Source organism: Tinamus guttatus, unplaced genomic scaffold (genome assembly GCF_059628265.1).
Source record: "Tinamus guttatus ecotype Peru unplaced genomic scaffold, ASM5962826v1 Tinamus_guttatus_pri_ptg000107l, whole genome shotgun sequence".
Taxonomy (NCBI): Eukaryota; Metazoa; Chordata; class Aves; order Tinamiformes; family Tinamidae; genus Tinamus; species Tinamus guttatus.
In genome coordinates, this window is record NW_028288641.1 from 826,092 (window position 1) to 847,939 (window position 21,848).

A 21,848-nucleotide genomic window follows, 5' to 3' on the forward strand; every position below is an offset into this window, starting at 1 on the left:
CACCGCTCGGCTGCCCGGGACGCAGGGGCTGCAGCGGGCGCTCCCGGGCACGACGGCGGCGCGGGCTCTCCGGGCACACGCGCAGCATCGCTGCAGGGAGCAGCGCGGCACATGCAGCGCAGCGGGCGACGCCACGGCCGCTGCCTCCCACCGCTGCTGCGGCTCCCAGGCGCAGCCTGTCCCTGCGGAGAATCCCCTCAACCTTCTTCCCTAGCCCTCCAGCCCAAGCCCACGTATAACTATTGCCAAAGCGAGGTATTTTACACTACAGAGAGTCACAAACTGTACTGAAATGGTTTTGTATACTTGCAATTGCTTTAAGAAAAATTAAAAAAAAAGCTCTTGCTGAGACATCCGGTGAGATACAAATGATGTAAAGTCACTAGATCAGATATGAATAGGCAATTAACGATGAGTAAGACATTGAGCAAATTATAAATACTAGACATTTATTTTTCTTGTAGGAAGGATGCAGGATTTTATTTCAAACATCAGGTAGGGCTTTTGGTTGCTGTTGAGTTTCTTTTAAGGGGTGAGAATAGGAATTCAGTGTAAAGATACTGCCAGAGGCAGCACAAACGTAGATGATTTTTTTGCACCTTTACAGTCCCAGTGCTGAACTGGCAAGCTAAGCCCTTTCCAGTCCAACGGAGTCTGCTTTAACGGCATCCAGTTTCTTGGACTCCACTAAAGATCACAGACCCCTTCCTTATTTCACGTTTTCCCTACAAAACCAGACCAAATACAGTGGCAGCCTTGTCACAACAGCAAAGGCCTGGAGAAACCAAACAGGCTGACACTTCATAAAAACAAAAGCTGAACAGAAAGATTAACCTGCACTATCAGCCGTGCACAGTGCAAAGACATCCAGAAATGCAGCTCAGTACTGTTTTCCCACTTTCCTGTCACAAATACATTTTACACATCTACAGAAAGACAAGAGAGGAAAATAATATAATACAAGAACACTTTACTTTGTTTTAAGCTAAGGAAGGTGAGCTCTTAAACAGGAATTGCTGACGTTATAAAAGTCCATCATTATATATCCAGAAAATGGAGGAGAGTCTTGCATCAGAACAACTGCTCACAAGGGGCAAAAAATATTTATTAAAACTACCAAAAGCCAAAAGGAGAGTCAGCATCTGCAGCACTGGGCACTTCTCCTCTCCGGCGCTGCCTACACAGAGGAGCAAACTGAAGTTGGCACATGCAGAGCCCATCGCTCCTTCAGTCCCGTCTCCGGCAGAAGGCGGCAGCGGCGGCTCCGGGGCCCGTGGCTTCTCCCAAGCAAATCCATCAAAATGTGATGCTTGCAAGGCCTGTGTGCAGGAAGGACGGGGAGAAACAAGCGTTAATTGTTACACTGCCCATGCCTCGTTATTAGAATAGCAGGACAAGGAAGGCAGCATGCTTTGAGAAATCTATGACAAATGAAGCGTCAGGCTTGGTGGCAGACAGGGAAATTAGGAAGCAAGGTGAATTGTACTTTTTAAATCCGTTTTTGATTGCACTGCAGTGATGGAGGAGTGCTGAAGGTGTTTGTGGCAGGAGCAGCAATACAGAGGCTGTTAAATGAAGTAAGGGTCTGCCCATGGAATTAACGAGAGAAAGCCAGGGAAAAGAAGCATTACTAAGCGCAGTAAATTCACTCAGGATAAAGAGCATTTTAGATTAAAGAATAACCAGGCATTAGACATTTGATTATCTCCTTTGACTTCTAAGATATGCTGCATCATTCAACTTTGGTACACATAACTAACTTTGGCTCTCCTCTAATCACAGCAAAGTGTAATGCTGGAGACTCCAGGAATATTGACTACTGTGAAGAGGACACCTTTTTGGGCTTCAATCACTAGAAATAAGCTCTCTATTCCAGTCACCACTTTTCAGCCATCACAAATCAGTGAAAATTGTTCATTTCTGCAGCTCGAAACCATGGAAGTTGTAGCATTCTGCTCCGGTGACACCACCAGCCATCACCTCTGTCCCAGCAGCAGCCCCGTGGCGTTCAGATCTGCTTTATCAGCTGTCAGCTGTCCCAGCACTTGGCCTGGCTGAGATAGATGCACCATTTTGGTAAAGATTCCATCTATTCCTACTCGGTAAGGAGCAGTAAATAAAATTTGTTCTCGAAACTGCTTTGTCAGGAGCAAAGGAGGGGCAGAGAAGGGGAGGAAAAAGATAAACTGCCATCGAGGAAGCTTTCTGAAAACAGTTAAGTCCCTGAAATTGCAGACAGAAATAGCGATAAACTATCTACAACAGAGTCATCTTTCTAACTCTTGACAATAATAGCTGCAGACATCCATCCTTTACTCAACCCCCAACTCTTCATTTTAGTATTTCTGAAAGAGTCCCATACATAATGCTGCCTAACCTAAAGCATTAATCAAGTGTCTTTGTGCCAAAGATCTTCCAGACTAGAAACAGAATTTTAAGAACAAAAGGAACATTTAAGAGTTAACTTAAGCATTATTTCTTGCCAGGAACAAGTAGCATGGAAGATATCAGTCTTTTAGATGGAAGTAAATGGGAACAGTGCAGAATGATAAGAGTGGGCTAAGCATTACAAATTTTTTGTTGCTGTTGTCAGGACATTGATTTTATATATTATATGTCCATATGGCACCTCACGCACAGAATTTGTAAAACCTTTCAGTTAGCATGGATACTATAAAGCAGGCAGTCAAAGTAACTCATATTGCATCTTTCAGTGTAAAAATTTTAACTCCCTTCTACTGGACAGGCTCCTAGTTGGGCCATGCAGATGCCTATACAAACCCTTAGAAAGCTGCAGAAGAAACAGCCATGTGTCATCACCAGGGAGGTGTTCACAGCCCCAGCAGAGAAGCAGACCCCAGTTCTGCTATGGGGTATTTCTGCCATGCATCTAGGGTACACAGAGTCATGTGGGGTCACCTTCTACATCTTGGAGAACATTACCCAGATTGCTGCTGTCTTTTGAAGCCCAGCAGATGCAGTAGTGCTGCATTAGTTGTTCAAAGAGCTCCTTCTCATCCAGGAATTCAAGTCCTTCTATTCTGCAGTAATAAATAAATAATAAGTAATTTTAGATTGCAGTCCTAGTACAATTTCATAACATATACATCTTTACTCCAGAAGAGTGGAAAATAGGAAAAGTTAGGAGAGACAGAGAGTTGCTTATTACAAAATAAGCAAACACAGGTCCATAATGGAAATACCACTGCTCCCAACCTTTGCTGTCAATGTATTAAACTAGTGATCCACAAAATGCTTTCAGCTGCCAATCCAGGGAATTCTGTGTTCCACAATTAATGTGCACAACTTCTTGTGAATACCCGTATTTCTTTTCTAACTCCTTTTACTACATCTATGTGGTCTTGTTGGATTTATATAGACACAGTAGTATAACCTTGCTTTAAAATTCTAATCCCGTACCTTCCTCCCCTCCTAGATTACTTGAATATCAGTGTGCTTATTTTCCACACAAAGCACTTGGAAGGGCTGCTAACTGTGGATCTAGAGAGAAGCTGAGGGGCAGTGTTTAAATATATCCACAGAGGTACTGCAAAAAAAGAACTGTGGGTCAGAGATGTTTTATAAATAGAAAGCATTATTTCCCTCATATAAATTCTGTCCTTCACTATTAACATAACCTATTTATTGGCACCAGGAACAAGCAGAAGGAGATGAACAGGCACAATAGTTTAGCAGGCTGCTAAAGAGGACCAACCATGTTTCTCCACAAGTGCCATATGGTAAAATCCCACAGTCATCACTCCTATTTAAACAACCAGTGATTTTCAGTCTCACCTGTTCAGTTCCATGTTTGAGAAATCCTCACATGCAAATATTTATTTTGATCAAGGTAAGTTGTTTGACTAATTCAAACTATAGTTAATGGGTGACTCAGGGATTTACACTTCATATAAAATACCTACGAAGTTACTTATTAAAAGCAATTCCTCCCTTTTTAGTTTTCCTTTAATATTAAAAATTTAACAATATCAATGAAAATTACTTAACACTCACATGCACAGAAATACTTTATGACAAACCAACAGATGACAACGAAAACAAGGACTTCATTTGGAAAACAAGTCATCACAGGAAGATCATTCTAATCAGCTTTTCATTTGTGTGAAGCAACCACTTGGCTGTGGAGCTCAGAAACGCCTCCCTTGGGTAGATCAGCCCAGTACAAGCTGAACACTGAAGGCAATGCCTTCTATCTGCTAAGCAAGCTATCAGCAGTACCTTTTCACATCAGCCTGTGGCAAAAAGCTGTACACTTTCATCATATCAATGGCATGTGCAGTTTCCCAGCCATTTAACAGCAACCGCTCCCTCTGTAAAATAAACAAGCAGTTCAGTTTTCAGGGGACTCAAGGAAAGAGTTGCAGGAATCGGTTTTTGTCCCAAGGATTTTGCAGGCCATCTACGCGACGCGTTCCCTGAAGAGCTCTGCACCCTTCTCCAAACAGCTCCTTCCAAGCACTGGCAGGAGGGTGCAGCGGCTGGATGGAGCTGCAGGACTGTCTGGAAAGCTGGGTGGGATCTGCCAACCGCGGCGTTAACTGCACGGACAGACCCGAGGGCGGATGGGAAAGGCTTTCGGGAGACAGCAGCTGCCCCATCCCAGATTTGCCTTCATCGGTGTTGGAGCCTTGCAATTTGCAGACATACCAACCTAATAACCACAGCCAGGTTGTGAGCCTCTTTACCTGAGAGTCCAGGGACCTGCAGACCTCCACTCCGGCCAGGTTACACTGTCTCCTCTGCAGGTTCTCAATCATGATCTGTCCAAACCGATCTGCCATATTCACCTCAGAGAACGAGACAAAAAGCATTTCCCCTTTTTGAAAAGAATGTATTCACAGTGAAAAGCTGTAACTAATGATTGCCTATACTGTAAAATGTGCAAGATAACATTAAAGAAAATTTCATATTTTCTCCCAAGAAGTCTTATTTCCCACTGCCACAACCTCCTAGCTATGTCACTTTTGCAAGTCAAGTGCCATTCCTGCTTTTAGCGACAATGCTATTTCCTCTCTGAACACATGAAATGTACACGGAGAACTGAAGATTGACTCTGCTTTGGATTGTCAGCAGCTTCATTTAGATCTCTAGTGCCGATTTAGAACATGGAAGATTCTGTAACCAATTCCTAGAGCTACCCGATTCCCCTGGGGCAGCTTTTCACTTCTATACAGAAAAGTTCAGTTCATGCTGCGAAGATTTTTGCTCCATTTTGCTACGGAATTCTAATGCTATAAACTCATATTTAACATTGAGCATAATTTCTTTTACTTCTGTCTTATGAAGAAAACTGTGAAGTGTTGATTTAGATAAATGCATTAAGCCTCAGTTCTTTTGGTTCAAGATGGCCTAGCAATCATCCTTCAGAATATCTATATATTTCTTGCATGAATATGCATAATGAGCTAACAGATCTACAAGACAACATATTACCAAAGAACTCCAGCAGAATCTTTATCTGTAGCAAAGGATAAAATTTACTTCTATTTTACAGGCAGAACTCCCAATTTCAAAAGCAGTTCCTATGACAATAATATAGCTCTTTAAAGGTCATTTTTATTTTACCTGCTCATAATTTATAAACATAGCCATCGGAAAAGTGCTCGATGCCCATTTCAGAAGATTTGCAGATTGCTGTGGTGTCATGTATACCAGCACACATTCTGCTATCAGGAGCGTTGGCAATCTTTAAAACAAAAAACAGGAGAAGTGCTTCTAGCAAAACTGAAAAAATCTACAGAGAATTATTAGCAAGATAATCCTGTTCCCCAGAATACACTAGGAAACCTCCACCTCTTTGTGAGAGAGACATTTAAAGCTGAATTAAATAATTTCATCAAGCAGACTAGGATGGGATTTCCTGGCATTTGCCCCGTTGACCATAGTGAACCCCCAAGGTTACAAAACTGGATGCTGGGAACCCGTTGCCTTTAGGGCAGCAGCACTGCGGGCACAGGGCTGCCTGGATCCCTACGGACACAGGGCTGCCTGGATCCCTACGGACACAGGGCTGCCTGGATCCCTACGGACACAGGGCTGCCTGGATCCCTACGGGCACAGGGCTGCCTGGATCCCTACGGGCACAGGGCTGCCTGGATCCCTACGGGCACAGGGCTGCCTGGATCCCTACGGACACAGAGCTGCCTGGATCCCTACGGACACAGGGCTGCCTGGATCCCTACGAGCACAGGGCTGCCTGGATCCCTACGGACACAGAGCTGCCTGGATCCCTACGGACACAGGGCTGCCTGGATCCCTACGGACACAGGGCTGCCTGGATCCCTACGGACACAGGGCTGCCTGGATCCCTACGGGCACAGGGCTGCCTGGATCCCTACGGGCACAGAGCTGCCTGGATCCCTACGGACACAGGGCTGCCTGGATCCCTACGGGCACAGGGCTGCCTGGATCCCTACGGACACAGGGCTGCCTGGATCCCTACGGACACAGGGCTGCCTGGATCCCTACGGACACAGGGCTGCCTGGATCCCTACGGGCACAGAGCTGCCTGGATCCCGCAGCTCCGGCAGCCCGGGAAGCGCACACCAAAACACATCCCGGCAGGAATCGCACCCCGCGGACACCAGCAGCCACAGAACCATGAATAAAGTACAGAGAGAGAAAAAGGGCTCGCTCTTAAAATAAGAACTGGAGTTACATAATTTTATTCAAGTATCAGGAGAACAAACTTCAGGTATTACATAGGAAAATACAATTGAGATTCATGTATTACATAGCAAGATACAACCTATGGTTGGCACACTGTCTCTTTCCCCCATCCACAAAAGAGACTAGAAGAGATTAGTTTTGCTTAGAGTTTAGGAGTTTTCATTTAATTGCTGGAATGAACAGGAAAAGAAGTCATCAGGAACAGCAATGAAGACAAGCAAGATGAGATTTCAGAAGACGGAAGTGCAAAGATTTAAATGGCAATTTGATGCATTCTGCTTACCCATATGCTCTCTCCCACCCAGCCAGAAAACTGCTATTTATATTTCTTAGATTTGAAAGGTATGTCCATCATCCACTCTAAAAACTTACACTGCACCCCTCTGGGGCCTCAAACTCGAGCAATAAAATTCCAGACATCAGATTCTAGAGTTAATTTCTCAGAGGGCTCCGTAACAATTGCTTTACCAAAAACGTCTGAGGAAATAGAGTTTTAAGCACAGGCAATATAATCTAACTGCAAAGGTAAAGCTCCAAATAATTGAACATAGACAGAATTAGTCTTCATGTTACCAGCTAAGCTCCTGGAAATCTTGACTCCTGCCGCCCATAATACTGGGGAGGAAGATGCCCTCTTAGCCGGGCACCACCCAGTTTGCACTGGCAAAACACAGCAGAACCAGTGAAGATTCCACTCAAAAAAGTGCAGCTTCCAACTCCATGGTACAAAGGGGAGAATCATTTCTATTTGAGATGGCCATGCCCAAGTGTACCAGGTTACAAACAGCCATCTTGCTTTCGAAGCAAAGGGGCAACGATCACAATGGTTGCAGCTTCATTTCCTAAGGGAACGCCTTATGCAACCATGCCCTGCACATACATACATCTATGCACCCACAAGCTGCTCTTATAAATTTTATTAGTTAAATTTCAGCCAAATTAGACAAAGGGGTAGAAATCTCTGTTTCATGAATTTAACTCTTTTAGAGAGAGAGAAAAAAAAAAAACTCTGAGGAACTCTAAGGGAGAGAGTGGCTGCTTGGGAACGCATCCCTATGGGAGAAAAGACAATTAAAAAAAAAAAAAAGGAAAAAAAGGAAAGGAGGCCTTTACAACCGCCTGACCTACAGCAACAGCTTTAACTTCTGAGTAAGGACCACAAGCAACATGTAGAAACGCGTTCACAAAACAGAAAAAAAAAAAAAGAAAACAGAAAAAAAGAAATCCCCCCAAACTTCATTCATTCCAGTAGTTTAAGACCATGAAACCAGTAGTTCTTTAATGTTTATCTTCTCAGGACGATAAAAACACATTTTGCAGAATGGACTACAACAGCAATCACCTTGCTGCAGGCCTGGACTAGCAGGCAGGAGCTGCGGAGCAGCCTGCTCAGCTCAGCGAGGCTACAGGAGGTGTCTGCACAATTCCTTCTGCTCAAAGGGCTCCCAAAGGTAACCATGGAAATGGCATAATGATAAGTGGATGCAGACACTGTATGTCCAAGACTGACTTTGCACAGTCTGCCTCCACAAGACAAGGAAGAAAAAAAACAAGCAAAAAAAAAAAAAAAACACCTTACTGTATATCCAGGTTATGCTTCTTTAGCTTTTCCTCCAGATCTGTCGAGAAACGGAGGTCTCCTCCTATTATGGAGTATCGAGTGGAGTCCAGGCTGTGAGAATCTGCAGGTTAAAATTTACAGAGACTATTGGTTACAAAGAGGAGGAATGCTGAAATTACAGAACCGCTTCAAAGGGAAATAAACTAACACAAAAAGACGCAGGATCATAGGAGGCTGAAGTCCATCTGATTTCTTAACAATTAATAGCAAATTCTTTTTCTTCAAATATTAGTTACCAGATTATGTCTTATAGATTGTGCTATATTAATACATCAGAATCTGCAACAAGCCTAATCTTTTACTCTGCAGTCACTATAATGCGGATAGGTTATTCCCATCTGTTACCATGGTTTCAAGAAATGCAGAGAGAAGAAAAGTGCGAGGATCAAAGACTTGGAGGAGAGGTCGTTTGAGAGGGTTTTCTCTATTATATATTTATACATACTTCCTTCCATAATTTATGAAAAAACGAGTAACAACAAATCCAAAATTAACAATACACACAGTTATATAATATATGGGTATCTGAGACAGGTTAGGTTTTCAAAGATTAGAGTTCAGGCTTTTCATGGGACCTTGGGATGGTATTGCCAATCTGGAATCACGCGTTTAGAAAAGGTATTCCAAGCAGCCAACACACCTCCCTGGCACCCTGCAGGCAGCAAGCTCCTCCTCATGCCTTCCAGCATAAAGGAGGGACTGATGCTGGAGCCCAAAGGCCTCCTGCCATGGACTCCAAGCAGCAGCAGCGCGAGGAAGCCCCCAGCAGCACGAGCCCTTTGCTGTCAGCAGCATCCTGACATTCGCATGCAACCAATTCCAGCACGTAGGACCAGCCAGCACAGAAGGAATTTTACAAGTATAATGTCGAAACCACCTAAATATGTAAAGTTGTCTGGAAACACATCGGATTGCTCTTCCATCCATGCTCTAGCTTCCACTGCAGAGCTTACTCCTGGAGCGCAGGCATGGGAACAGAACTCACATTCACTTCCCCTCCTACACCAGGAGGGTGACGATCACAGCCAGCAGGCACGGAAGTGATCGGAACAGTGGAAAAATCCCAGGGCCAGACTGGAGCCACGGGCAAGTGGCCACGTGGTGGTCAGGTCATGTCCGGCGCCTGCGGCGAGGCCGGCTCCGGCAGGGATCCCGCGGCAAGGCCGGCTCCAGCACGGATTCCGTGGCAAGGCCAGCTCCAGAATGGATCCTATCGCGAGGCCAGCTCCGTAATGGGCGGCTCCGGCATGGATCCTATGGCGAGGCCGGCTCCGGAATGGGTGGCTCCGGCATGGATCCTATCGCGAGGCCGGCTCCGGAATGGGTGGCTCCGGCATGGATCCTATCGCGAGGCCGGCTCCGGAATGGGCGGCTCCGGCAGGGCTCCCGTGGGAACCCACGGCTGGATGGCAATGCAGGAGCCGTGTCAAGAGCTGGAGACGACACCGAGGGGAGCCGAGGGGCTGAAGGGACGGGACCGAAGCGGGTTCCCATTCCAGGAGCACACGGCGCCGGTGCGATGCCGCCGGCAGCCCTGAGGATGCAGCCCCAGCCCGGCTGCGCGCGGGCCCCTCTCCAAACCGCCCTCCAGCAACACCCCAACAGGTACAGAAAACCCTAGAATGGTTCGTGCAGAAAGTTGTAGGAAGAAAATAAGTTGTGCAGCAAATGATTCAACATTTTGAGTCAAGGCTTTTTCCTATGTACGTGTTCTATAATAGCTATACTACTTCCCACACCCTTCTATTTAAGTTATTATATCAAGGCCATGATAATGGCATCCAAAGGCTGAACAAAGATTGCTTACTGCTACGAGCAGAACACCAGAGGGTTTTTTTTTGGCGGGGGAGGTGGAGGAAGAAAAGTATTTATATACCGGCTTGCCTGCTGTCCAGATTCATCAACTCGAACACACTAGTATGGTAATTTTGACCAGAAGTTAACTTCAAAAAATGTTTAAATGATCCAGCACAAACACTGCAGAGATGGAAGCAAATGCCTTTTGCTCACACCATGATGATGCGAGCATTTCTATCAGTGAAGAGCTGGAAGGAGCTAATGTTCTCAATTTTTAGGTTAGGAATTCTCTAGAAGGAGTTTCCATCATAACAGTTCAAATTCCAGCCATCAAAATTCCCTTTTTTTTTTTTTCCCCCAAATCAGCCTGTACATACAAGAAAACAGAAACCTGTCAAGCCTTGATATGTGGGAGAGGGGCAGCCAGAGAGGGCAACGTGTGCGATCCTGTGTGCCAAGCTGTGGAGCTCAGGGGAGCGTTCAAGAACTGGTCTTGGAGATGCTGGTCTGGGCAAGAGAAAATAAACAGCCTTCGAGCCACAGCTCCAAGCTGCCTACTGGAAGAAGCTAGAATAGGTTTCTTTAATGGTGATTTCGCCCAGAGGAAACATTCTTTAAACCTTAAAGCACACTTAATGCCTGGGAATTTCTTTAGGATTGCACAGGACTCCGTCAGAGCAGAAAGCTTTAAAGGGCCAAGAAAGCTGAGGAGGGATGGAGTCTCCTCCTGTCTTCACAAGTCTTTTACTCCAAATGCTCCCAATTTACTTGCATTTCCAGGACTTGGGTGACCAGGTTCTTGCTGGCCATGGAGGCACCCAGGACACGTGCTGCTTCAAAGCTGCGTTTTGAACATACCCACGAGCTGCTCATTAACACCTCCCTAACCCACATACATAGTAGTGACCAACGGCACTTCCCCCTCGGAGGAAATCCTAGGTAAGACTATGAAATTTTCAGGAAGCAAATCTGAAATGCAAGTAGAAGCAAAGGAAAAAGAAATAAGATGACAGAGGTTAAGCCCAAGTTCTACTAAAATCCCTTTTGAGATTTTCTGTCAGCTTCCATTTTTGGCCTATATATGACATAAAATATCCTTTTCTATATAAAGTCAAAGGCACGAAGAGATCAGGCTTTATTAGCCAAACAACTTCAAATTTTTAAATCAGACTGACAACTGTTCCATCATATCACACTTAGATAGCAGAAACTCCCTTAATGCAGGGCAAAGATAGCTGATGATAGCTGGAACTGTTGTTGTTCTAAGCCTGCAGGCCAAAAGTCAAAGTAAGGCCATAAACACCCCAGAAAATAATGCAGTGCTAACTTGTGGTCTTTGGCACCAATTTCAATTTTATTGCATTGTTTAGAGTTCTAAATATGAAAATTTAAAGATATATCTCTATCCTGATGGAGCAGCACTGGTGCAGATGTGTTTTACAGCACAAGCTGCCTAGAGAGCAGCTCCAAAAGCAGCAGCAAGCTGCGGCTGGGCCGCGCAGCCACGCTGCCTCCACGCACTCCTCGCCGTGAACAGGTTTCACTCACAGGACTCGGTTTCTCCATGAAAAGCCATCCCTGCTGCAGCGCGGTCGCAGAGGGAAGGGCTCCCGCGCGTGACCGCGCACAGCGCGCCGAGGGGAGGCTGCCCCGGACAGCAGCTCCCTGCTTGGACAGACACCCGGACACCGTTTCCATGAACAATCCGCCTGTTGTCTTGCTTACAGCTCCTTTCTCTTGGCAGCTCCTAAATAAACACGGTCACCGCGTTGTGGCTCAGGCCAGCCCCGCTAATGGCACGGCAGCCAACTTTTGGTGACTTAACCCATGGCCAAATCTCATATTCTAAGCACTAATTCTCCTCCAGAGGCCAGTGTCTCATCATGGCTTTTGCAAAATTGATTAATCCCCATGTTCTTTTTGTAGAGCACAGAGCTACCTTATGTTTTCCTTTGTGATGCTTAGAGCCACCCTGTTCCCTTTTATACAGCGTTTATCACTTACGCATGTATGAAGTAAAGGCTTTAGAATTACCAGGTTCATGCTTTACTTGAGAGTCACCAGGCAGGGAAGAGGGAAGAAGGAAAACCATCCTCTTCCTCGCCCAAACACAGAGACTCCTCCCAGGCCGGGCGCAGGCCCGCTATTTGGGCAGAATACAGCAGCATTTCTTGCTCTGATCACACACGTGCTGTATTCCCAGGAGCTTTGGCAAGGGAGTAACAAGTGCTTTGAATTCAGATGTCATTACAGTAACTAAACGGTATAAGCATTGCTTACAGTTGCCTTTTCGCTTCACTGCAATAAAGTTTCTCTTCATGGAAACATGCTGTTATACCAGCAAATGAATGTGTAATTTTTAGGGTGCCCCTCAGGCACTCGCTCCCTGCATTGATGTGTGTATTGAAGGGGCATTGCAGCACCACTGGTGCTTGAAGTCCAGCAACAGCTCTGCTACAAGCATTCAGTCTTCTCACTGCACTCCCGGATTAGTGCAGCAATTCCCTAGCAGTTTCCAACAGAAGGCAGGCAGGATCCTATTGACTCAAAGTGCTTTCATGAAGATTATCCTAAGGTTTCTAACGATGCTGAGGATACAACTGGTCCACAAGAGCCCTTGTGCAGGCTCTCAGTCACATCCCACCACTGCGTTCACTCAGCAGCTACATCAGAGCAAGGGGATCTGTCCAAACACAAAGAAACCCGGCTGGCTTGCAAGCACAGCATCCTCCCAGCGCCAGGCACCGAGACACCAACACTTCTGACCGCTTTACGTGGTCACAAGCAAGGCTGGAAATGTGGACAGCAGCGAGTAACCGCCCCGCAGCGCTGGCTCCTGATGCAAGCACAGAAAGCGTGGGTCACCACGCGCCACAAGGACAGGGGTGCACGGGCACGCGCGGTGCAGCACGAGCAGGTTGCTGCCCTCCCGACACTGCGACTGCGCCGCAACCCAGGCAGCGCCACCGAGCCTGGCAAACAACTGGGCTCCACACTGCCCAGCAATGACAAACTCCTGCGTGACTCCACTGCTCTTCCCTGGAGAGCCGGCGTTCCCGATGAAACGGCAAAGCTGCTCAGTGGCAAGTGTCATCTTGCTGCATCTAAGGGCAAAGAGTCCACAAGCATCTGTACTTGAACTGCAAGCCACGCTGTCATCTCTTTCTGTGAAGGGCAAGGAGAAAGCAGATACTGCCCTCAAGCCAAGAAAGTTGTCTTCTAGCACTAGTTCCATGAAATGAAGCCATTTAGTATGAGAGGAAAAGCAGTAAGAGAACAAGAGTCATGTCAAGGGACATTACATCAACTCAGGCAACAGATTCCAGAGTACATATACACACATTAGTGATATACAAGAGTCAGTGTGGAACAGATTAAGGATAAAAAAAGAAAAGAATGAGTAACATTGCACTATCCTCTGGAAACGCTCCTTCATTATGCCATATTACAATCTCGGTGACAGCTAACATTCCCAGAAGTTTCACATTAAAACTGCTATAACGGCTGTATCAGACCAAAAACCCACCTAGTACAGCATGCGAATTTTCAAGGCCAACAGCAGCCTTCTAAGGAGGAGAAAAGTGAGGGCAAGCGTGTACGACCAGCAGTGACATCTGCTTTCTAACATTTTCCTGAGAACTCTTACACTCGATTTGGATCTTCGGTCCATTACTGAGCAGAAAGCTGATGTTTTCATGTATCTAGTTTAATTCCCAAATCTTGCATTCGGGCAGCAATAAACAGCCAGCAGCCTCTCATTTCAAACATAAGGCGCACACATTTTCACCCCCGTAGATCACTTTATCTGTGTTGAATTAATCACCAAGTCACTGGTTTAGTAAGATTCTTCTACACTTCTTTACCACTCTGAAGAGTGTGGTATTGCCAACACGCTGCCACCTCCATTTTCCCAATCATTTCTTAGTTCTCAACAACATATCCCTGAGCTCAGGTGACCATCTCCTTCCACGATGAAAATTAACCACATGTGTCTGTCTATCTCTCATCCCCATTTCTTTATCCATGGAGAACCATTCCTTCCCCACCACCCCAACAGCAGCTTAACTTCTTTAGGAACCTAAAGAAAGTCTGGTTACAGACTCAGTCAAAAGATTTCCAGAAATTCGAGTGCTGTGTAAACTGGATGTTTTTGCCCAAAATGCCTGTTGACTCCTACAAAGAACTCCAATACGTTTGTGAGGCAAAACTTACCTTTACAAAAGCCATGTTGACTCTCTCAATACATTATATTATTCATGTGTTCCACTAAGTCTGTCTGTTAGAGTTTCTACTAATTTGTCCAGTAGAGACATCAGTCCTACTGGCTTGTAGTTCCCTGGATTTCTCCTGGAGCCCATTTGAGTCACAGTCGCCACCTTCCAGTTCTCAGGTACTAAGACAGTTTTAAAATGAGAGGGTATAGACCAGTTAGGAGTTGAGCTTTGTCATTGGCAAGTTCCTCTAGAACTCTAAGAAATCTCTAGGACCACACAATATCCATCTCACTGCTCAGTTTGTCTATTTATTCCACAGCCTGTTCTACTGCCCTTCCACATGACTGATGTGTCCTTCAAAGAGTGATTCCGACATGGAATTCACTCAAACCTATCTGTGGTTAAGTGTCAGTTAAGACTAGCATTCTACAACAAACTACTGCCATCTCCAAATACTTGAGCATTATGCTCCATACCAACAGACTCAGTGTGGCAGGACCCATCCAGCCTGGCTGTGGTAAAATTGCTACTCTAGAGCTTTTAAAACCCAGCACTGACAAGCAAAGCAGTTAGGAGAAATAAGCCACTCCAATACATACAACAATGGCATAATAATTGCAGCTAACTGCTGTCACTTGTTAATTAGCAGCTTTTAACTACAACACACTGCTTGCAACTTGCTGTTTCTCTGCTGTACTAGACAGATCTAAACTGTTCAAGAACACAAATACTATGAATTGCTTCTAAAGGACTTTGCATTAATGACTTTTTAAGAATGCTTATGCTGATATCTCATTGTATCACACTGTCTTATGTAGGTGTCTTACCTGGAACACAGCAGTACTTAGAAAACCTTTTTCTCAGATGGGGCATTGGGTTTTCACGTTTTGAGAATTCTGCCATGCAGATGGCATGCACAAGGTTTGTAGGTTAAGGATAAGACTCTTTAAAAGGCAGCAATAAAAACGTGCATATGTATAAACACACACAATCTAATCAGTGTGTGTAGAACTTTGGTCCAGGTTCAAGCAGCAGGAGAGCCCTGGGGTAAAGCTCCCCAAGAGCTCGTGGAGGCAGGAAGGGCACGGCCGCTCACTGGGGCGGAGGAGCCTTTCCAAGCCCTCCAGATGTTGAGAACTGTGCCCACAAGAAGCACCGATGGAATGAACCACGCCAGCAAACACCCGACCACCACAGCTCTGCTGTAGGGCCACATCTGCCAGCACAAACCACTTAGCAACTAATTATTTCAGATGCAGGTAACTGCTGTTCCTCCTGAAGGGCACAAAACAGCTACTACACTGCAGTATCTTCTTACAGGCACTGAGAAAACTAATGAGCAGAACACAGTCTTTTCACAAGCAAATGGAGTTTTGAATTATGATCTTAACACAAAAACAATGATCCAGTAAGCCAAAGTACTATCAAGCCACAGCTTCTAAGCTTACCGTCCTCATTTGGTTGGGATAACTGGCACCTTGCTGTAGGCAGGAGCATTCCTGGAAGATTGTAAAGGTGCCCACATGAAAGCAAAATTTCAAAAACTAAGATTCGGAGTATAAAATGTTAAAAAGTGGCACTGGCTTCTGAGAATGGACTATGCAGACTGTATTTCTACTATAAAGACTGCTAAATGTAAAGACTTGTCTTCTTAGGGAAAAAAAAGACTAATGAAAGCAATCAATATACTTTTTTTTTTTGAACCAAGTATCCATAAACCTCAGTAGCATTTTTCCTTTTCTGCGACAGAGAAGGAAAGGCAAGTTAAACTACATGAGGGAAAAAAAAAAAAAAAACAGTGGGCAGAACAAAATCCCTTCAAGAGAAAACATTTCTAATATGACACAGAAGCAAAAGGACAAGATATTAAAAGAAAAAAAAGCCTCTTTTCTTTCCCAAATCTCTGTCCACACAGTGCTTCAAAATTAAAAGCCTGCCCACATAGCAGAACAAAGTGATCAGAAAAGTTTTAAAAGTGCTGCAGCACATTGCTGACTTATTTTTAAGATGACTCACCTATTAGAAGAGACTCCCCTGAATGGGATTCCATAATTGGTTTTGACAGGGGAGGTTTTGATCTGTGGGAAGACGGAAAAAGCATCTTTGAGCAGCTAAGCTTGTTTAACTGTGTGCTTAAATTTATATACATATATATATGGACAAGAGAATATGCCTGCCATCTACTGGAAATAAAAATGTTTGCAAGTGAGACTTTGTAAGGTAGCGGCCTTTTACAAGTGAGGATGCAACAAACCTGCCCTCCGTTTTCCCTCTCCCCCAGAAGGAAGCCAAACAAACACCCAATGACTTCAGCCCTGAGCTAATATCTCAGGAGAAATGCAGACACTCGCTGCAGGGGGTCTCCAGGAGCCTTAATTTATTCATTGCAACAGAATATTCACACAGGGTATCAGTTATCCCCTCTCTGTTTCAGCACGCGAGTCTGCGAATTCACTGCCATCTTTAGTAGTAAAAGCAGCAGATTTCATTGCCTCTAGTCATCTCGAGGCTTCCCCTGCCCCTTATATTTTTCTCTCTCAAGTAAAATGGGCTTTTCCCCTACTAGAGCTTCCACTTAATTTCTCCAATCTGAAACAGGGGCTGGACAGTTTCATGTGTGACCTGTTTGTATAATCAAAGCTCTATTCCAAATCCTAGAGGATGAATTGTTTCTCAGAAGGGAGATGTAAAAATTAACATCCAGAGTTTGCAATTCATGACATCCTGCTGAACAAAATCCAGTTTCATATCATATAAGAAAATACAAACAATAATACTTACTTGATATTATGTATTTTTCTTGCAACTATCATTGGAAAATCCACTTCAAAATATTTTTTAGGGAGAAGATTTTCATCCTGAGAATCGGGGTAAAAGTTTAGCATTAGGGAAGTTTCACTTGCATATGAGAAAAAAAATGCCTTTATGCTCCAAGAAGTTTTGGGTTCATTACTTCAGCATTCCTAATAATACCTAGTATACCTTAATGACTGTCAGCTTAAAAAAAAATAAAAGTGAAGAAATACTAACATGTCAAGTAAGCATTAAGAAAAAAAAATATTTCTTATTCTATGTGGCTGTCCTAGACATAAGATCACTAAAACATAACTTCCAAAAATATACTACCAGGATGGAAGAGAGCACAGCAGCAGGAAACCATTACATTTTACTATGCATCTCCAGTATACTCTAAAAAAAGAACGAGGAACATTTTGCATGGGTTTACACAGAAAGTAACTAAATTCTATCACTTTTCAACAAACTGTCAACCAGAATACAAGAACATTGGTATTTTTCTTTTACAAAAAAAATGTGGAAAATTCTTTCATTTCATACTGTCATGCATGGCTCGACACCTGATAAACTGTGCCAAATCTCTCCCTGGCTGCAATCCTTTTATGATGAACACACACTGCAAGTTCCAGCTTGTCAATCTAATGCATTTCTGAACAGTAGCTCAGTAATCAGACACTGAATCATAAGATTAACTGGGTCCCATTTTCTTTATCTTCATCATACTACATCTGCATTTATAATAAAATGAAAGAGTTGGAATTAAGGGCCTCAGTAACTTAAAAATCTCAGTTGCAGGAATTTTAGTAAAGCTGTGTATTGACATAGTTTCCATAGCAATGTAGGTAAAGAAAAAAAAAAAAGTCTCTGAAAAAAGCATTTCCCTTCACTGACTGTAACACGATTTTTTGTGACCAAGGGAAATGAAACTAGCCTCTTTAGACTATCTTCCATATAAATTTAGAGAAGTACATGGTTATGAGAAGCTGAGATACTTTAAAGATAGATTTACTCAGAATGATAACAGCATTCTGGAATTATAGCCTGTATTGTTGCAAAGTACAAAGCAATGACACAGAAACTGGTAAACAGGGCACATAAAACTCTACACATTGGTACCTCACTTCTGTCTTAATATATGACTGGATAAAGTGAACTTCAGAGGGTAGCAGTATGTGAGGTTCAGGCTCTGTTCCTGGAAGCCCACTCGAGTTCACCTTCCTGCCACCCACTTGGGAAAAGGTGGTGAAAACAACACGGTGTCACCCTGCGCTGCCACCCCGTGACACCTCACAGCCTCTAAGGACATGGAGGCCAAACTCAGCCCACCCGAGCTAACTGCACGTGTCCACGCCGTGCTGCAGAGCACGGATCAGAGAGGCGCTCCGGGGAGCTCCACAGCCCCTGCCCGGGATCGCTGCCCTCGGCTGTCGTTACCTTCAGTCTCCAGAACAGGGTATCCATGCCAGCACCAAGATTAACAATCTGACAGTTGCATTCTGTCTTCTTTAGAAAAGCCTTAAGCAGGTGACCGACACCATGAACACGAGCATAATAGCCTGTTGGGAAAAAAAAGTTTTGTTTTTTTTTTAAATATTATTTTAGTACAATATTCACTGATTAGAACATACTGAGATTTTTACAGAATTTTTAAACTTCTAAGCTATCAAAAAGCTGATTCCTGGAATGACCAATGAAGTCTCTTTAAGACATCTAAGGCCGTTGCTTTCAATTGCTAAAAAAATCAGATGCACTGAAAAAAAAAAACACAGTTCCTGCACAAATAAAGTTTTAGCTGAGCTTCACCTTGACTAGAGCAGACTAATTCTAGTCGGGGGGGAGGCTCTTAAATCTTGAGGGGGCCATTCCTGGCACATGTGCTGCTGCCCTGGGTCAAATCAGTATTTTTCATTGCTTTGTAGAGATTACTGCCTTTAACTGAGACACACAGAGACGCTCCGTTCAGAAGACTGAAAGCAAAGGACAAGGCTTTTTATTATAAAGATCATTCAATTGCCAGCCTGAAGAGTAATTCTACCATTCTTTTATACACTTCCTACATTCAACAATATGCAGCATGAGAAAGCTTTGCCAGCTGCCCTTCAAGACTGCTTGAGGATACATTTGCATTAGCTTCACCCACATCCACATGCCAACTTGCCTCTATTGATTTCAGGTGCTTTTCTTTCTTTGGCTTGCCTCACAAAATACTGGATGTAAGGGTCCTTCCAGTAGCCAACACTTACAGCAAACCTGACAAGCAGAGGGAAAAAACAGGAGGAGAATTATGAAACAGGGCCATCAAGAGTCACTCAAAGATGCACAAGCTGAAAAGGTCACTGCCCTCTCCGACCTGTGTCTGTACACGGCCAAGCCTTCAAAACCCCACTGAACACGGGGAACTGCTTCCCATGGGAAGTTATAACCAGTCTGGTTTAAACTCTGGCTGTTCCCACATTGAACAAGCGCGTTTTCATGTCCTCTGCACCATAATCAAAGATGCCCTTCGCGAGGCCGGGCAGGGAACGGTCTGAGCTCCCAAGGCTGCTCACCCAGCGTGTTTTACCTCTGCACGTCACCAACTGCGCTCGCTTACCCCAGACCTTCCATGTACCACACTAACTCAGACAGTGCTCCAAGAGAAACTACTAGCTTTAGAGCTCATGTGATAAGGCCCTCTCTAGCTCTTAAAAAATATTTATTTATACACATATAAAATATTTATAACAAGAGGAAGAATAAAAAGCTAGCACGGCAGAAATTCACACCCATGAATAACAGGGCAATAAACCTCATCCCCGCCAAGCATATGTCCAGAAAAGATAAGGAAAACAATTCTGGAAAGCAACAAGCAGCCCTTCCGAGGCAGGACGTGCTGAAACCCCGCAGTGCCACCACAGCTCGGCCTCGCAGCGCACACGCAGCTTTGCAGCTGAACCCGGCACTGAACGCGGGGGAACAGCGGGGATTTTAGCCCTGTTTTAGGGCCGTTTCGGGCAAAGCAGAGGCTGGAGCCAGTGGGGTCCGGGAGCGGCGCGCCCGGGCCAGCCCTGCCCCGCTGCGCGCCCCGGCGGTACCGCTTGCAGACGGACGCGTCCTCGCAGGTGCCCCGAACCGCCTCGTCCGCCTCGTCGGGGCCGGCGCCGGGCACGGGCTCGCGGGCGGCGACCGCCATGGAGCGCGACGGGAGCGCGCCGCCGGCCAGGGCCCGCCCCCCGCCGCCTCCCATTGGGCCGCGCCTCTCGGCCGCCCCACGCAGCGCTGCCGCGGTTGGCCCGGCCCTTTGTCAGTTCCCGCCGTGGCCAATGGGAGCGCCGCCCCACCCCGTAAGACCCGCGGCACCGAGAGGCGTGTCGGGAGTTGTAGTGCGGGCGGTTGCTAGGAGACACTGCTCGAGGCCTCCCCGTCCGCCGCGGGGAGGGCGGGGGAGGCCCGGGACGGGGCTCGGGAGCCGCCGAGGGGATGCCGAGGGGATGCCGAGGGGATGCCGGGGGGATGCCGAGGGTGCGGGGGGCGCCGCCGCCATCCCCGGGGCGCTGGCGGCGCGCGGGGAGGAGCAGGCGTGAAAGGCAGCGCCCGCATCCGGGCCGTAGCGGCGGGACTTCCGCTCCCCCTCCTGCCGTGGGCGGGCGGCGGCGGCGGCGGGCGGGGCCGGAAGCGGCGGCGGGTTCCGGCGGGCGGGGCGGGGCGGGGAGGCGGCGGCGCGGCCGGGGCTCCGCGCGCTTCGCGGTGTGGGCGCCGGCGGGGCCGGGCGCGCGCGGCCGCCGCCATGAAGAAGCAGTTCAACCGCATGAGGCAGCTCGCCAACCAGACCGTGGGCAGGTGCGCGCCGCCGGGCACCGCGGGGGAAAGGGCCGCCCGGAACCGGCTCCGCTGCCGGGGGGCGCGGGGAGGAGCCCCGGGCCGCGCGCCGGGGAGGGGGCGGGTGCCCCAGCCGGTTGTTGAGCGGGTGAAACGGGGCTTTCGCCGCGTTCGGGGCCTTCCGGGGGGAGCGGGTTGGAGGAGCCTTCGAGCCCCCGCCGGCTCCGTGCGCTGCGGGCCCGGGGGCGCCGTCCGGGCCGGGAACGGAGCCCGGGGAGGCTCCGCGGAGCTGCCGCGAGCTCCTCCGAACGCACCGCGCCCTCCCGCGCCGTGACTCACTGCGGCTCCGGCTGCTGGCTGCGCTCACAGCAGGTACATAAAACACATCGAAAACATGAAATGTGGCGGCCAGCGATGGTTGCGACAGGGCGTTTATTTCCCCCTGAGAGAGGGTGTGACTTCCAAACCTGTCGTCTTCCTTTCTTCTCATTCCCTGTAGTGAGTGTGTGGATGCAAAAATCAATAGTTTTTTGGCTATGGGAGTGTGAGACCTGTTGTTTGGACTTCTGCTCCCACAGCTCCAAAACCTGAGTGGAATTTCTCATAACCTGAACTCTGCTGGGATAAGCGTCTCGAACTGCTTCCTGCGTAAGGGGGAAAATAGGAATTAAGCCTTGAGAACTGCAAATACAGGGGGCTGGAAGCAGAAGTTACTACTTTCATAATGACCTTTGACTAACACAGCTGGGAGGCTGTTTTATTGCCAGGAGTGCTGGCTGTGAAGCCTCTTGCACAGTGGAGCTTCCCAACCACGGTTGTCTGTGCGCGGCGGTGCCGCGTGCGGCTGTACCGGGTCAACCCGTGGAGCTTCCCGACCACGGTTGTCCGTGCGCGGCGGTGCCTCGTGCGGCTGTACCGGGTCAACCCGTGGA

General features: G+C 46.6%; 1 protein-coding gene across 1 annotated transcript; it reads right to left on the reverse strand.

Moving 5' to 3' along the window:
* Positions 1 to 1,246: 1,246 nt before the first annotated feature.
* LCMT1 (leucine carboxyl methyltransferase 1) lies at positions 1,247 to 20,325 on the reverse strand. The gene is made up of 11 exons (XM_010221195.2): positions 20,193 to 20,325; positions 19,277 to 19,368; positions 18,553 to 18,674; positions 17,104 to 17,180; positions 16,339 to 16,400; positions 8,270 to 8,372; positions 5,587 to 5,707; positions 4,707 to 4,808; positions 4,240 to 4,331; positions 2,944 to 3,041; positions 1,247 to 1,319 (listed from the first exon to the last, which is right to left on the reverse strand). The coding sequence occupies exons 1-11, from the start codon at positions 20,288 to 20,290 to the stop codon at positions 1,297 to 1,299; spliced, it is 990 nt and encodes a 329-aa protein (XP_010219497.2). The 5' UTR covers positions 20,291 to 20,325; the 3' UTR covers positions 1,247 to 1,296.
* Positions 20,326 to 21,848: the final 1,523 nt, after the last annotated feature.

Excerpts from the sequence above, each read along its gene's own strand:
- LCMT1 (XM_010221195.2), bottom strand. The coding sequence starts at position 20,290 with ATGGCGGTCGCCGCCCGCGAGCCCGTGCCCGGCGCCGGCCCCGACGAG. Across the intron at positions 16,401-17,103 it reads AGAAAAATACATAATATCAA|ATCAAAACCTCCCCTGTCAA; the intron begins GTAAGTATTATT and ends GTCTTCCCACAG. Across the intron at positions 4,809-5,586 it reads TGTTTATAAATTATGAGCAG|GTGAATATGGCAGATCGGTT; the intron begins GTAAAATAAAAA and ends TCGTTCTCTGAG.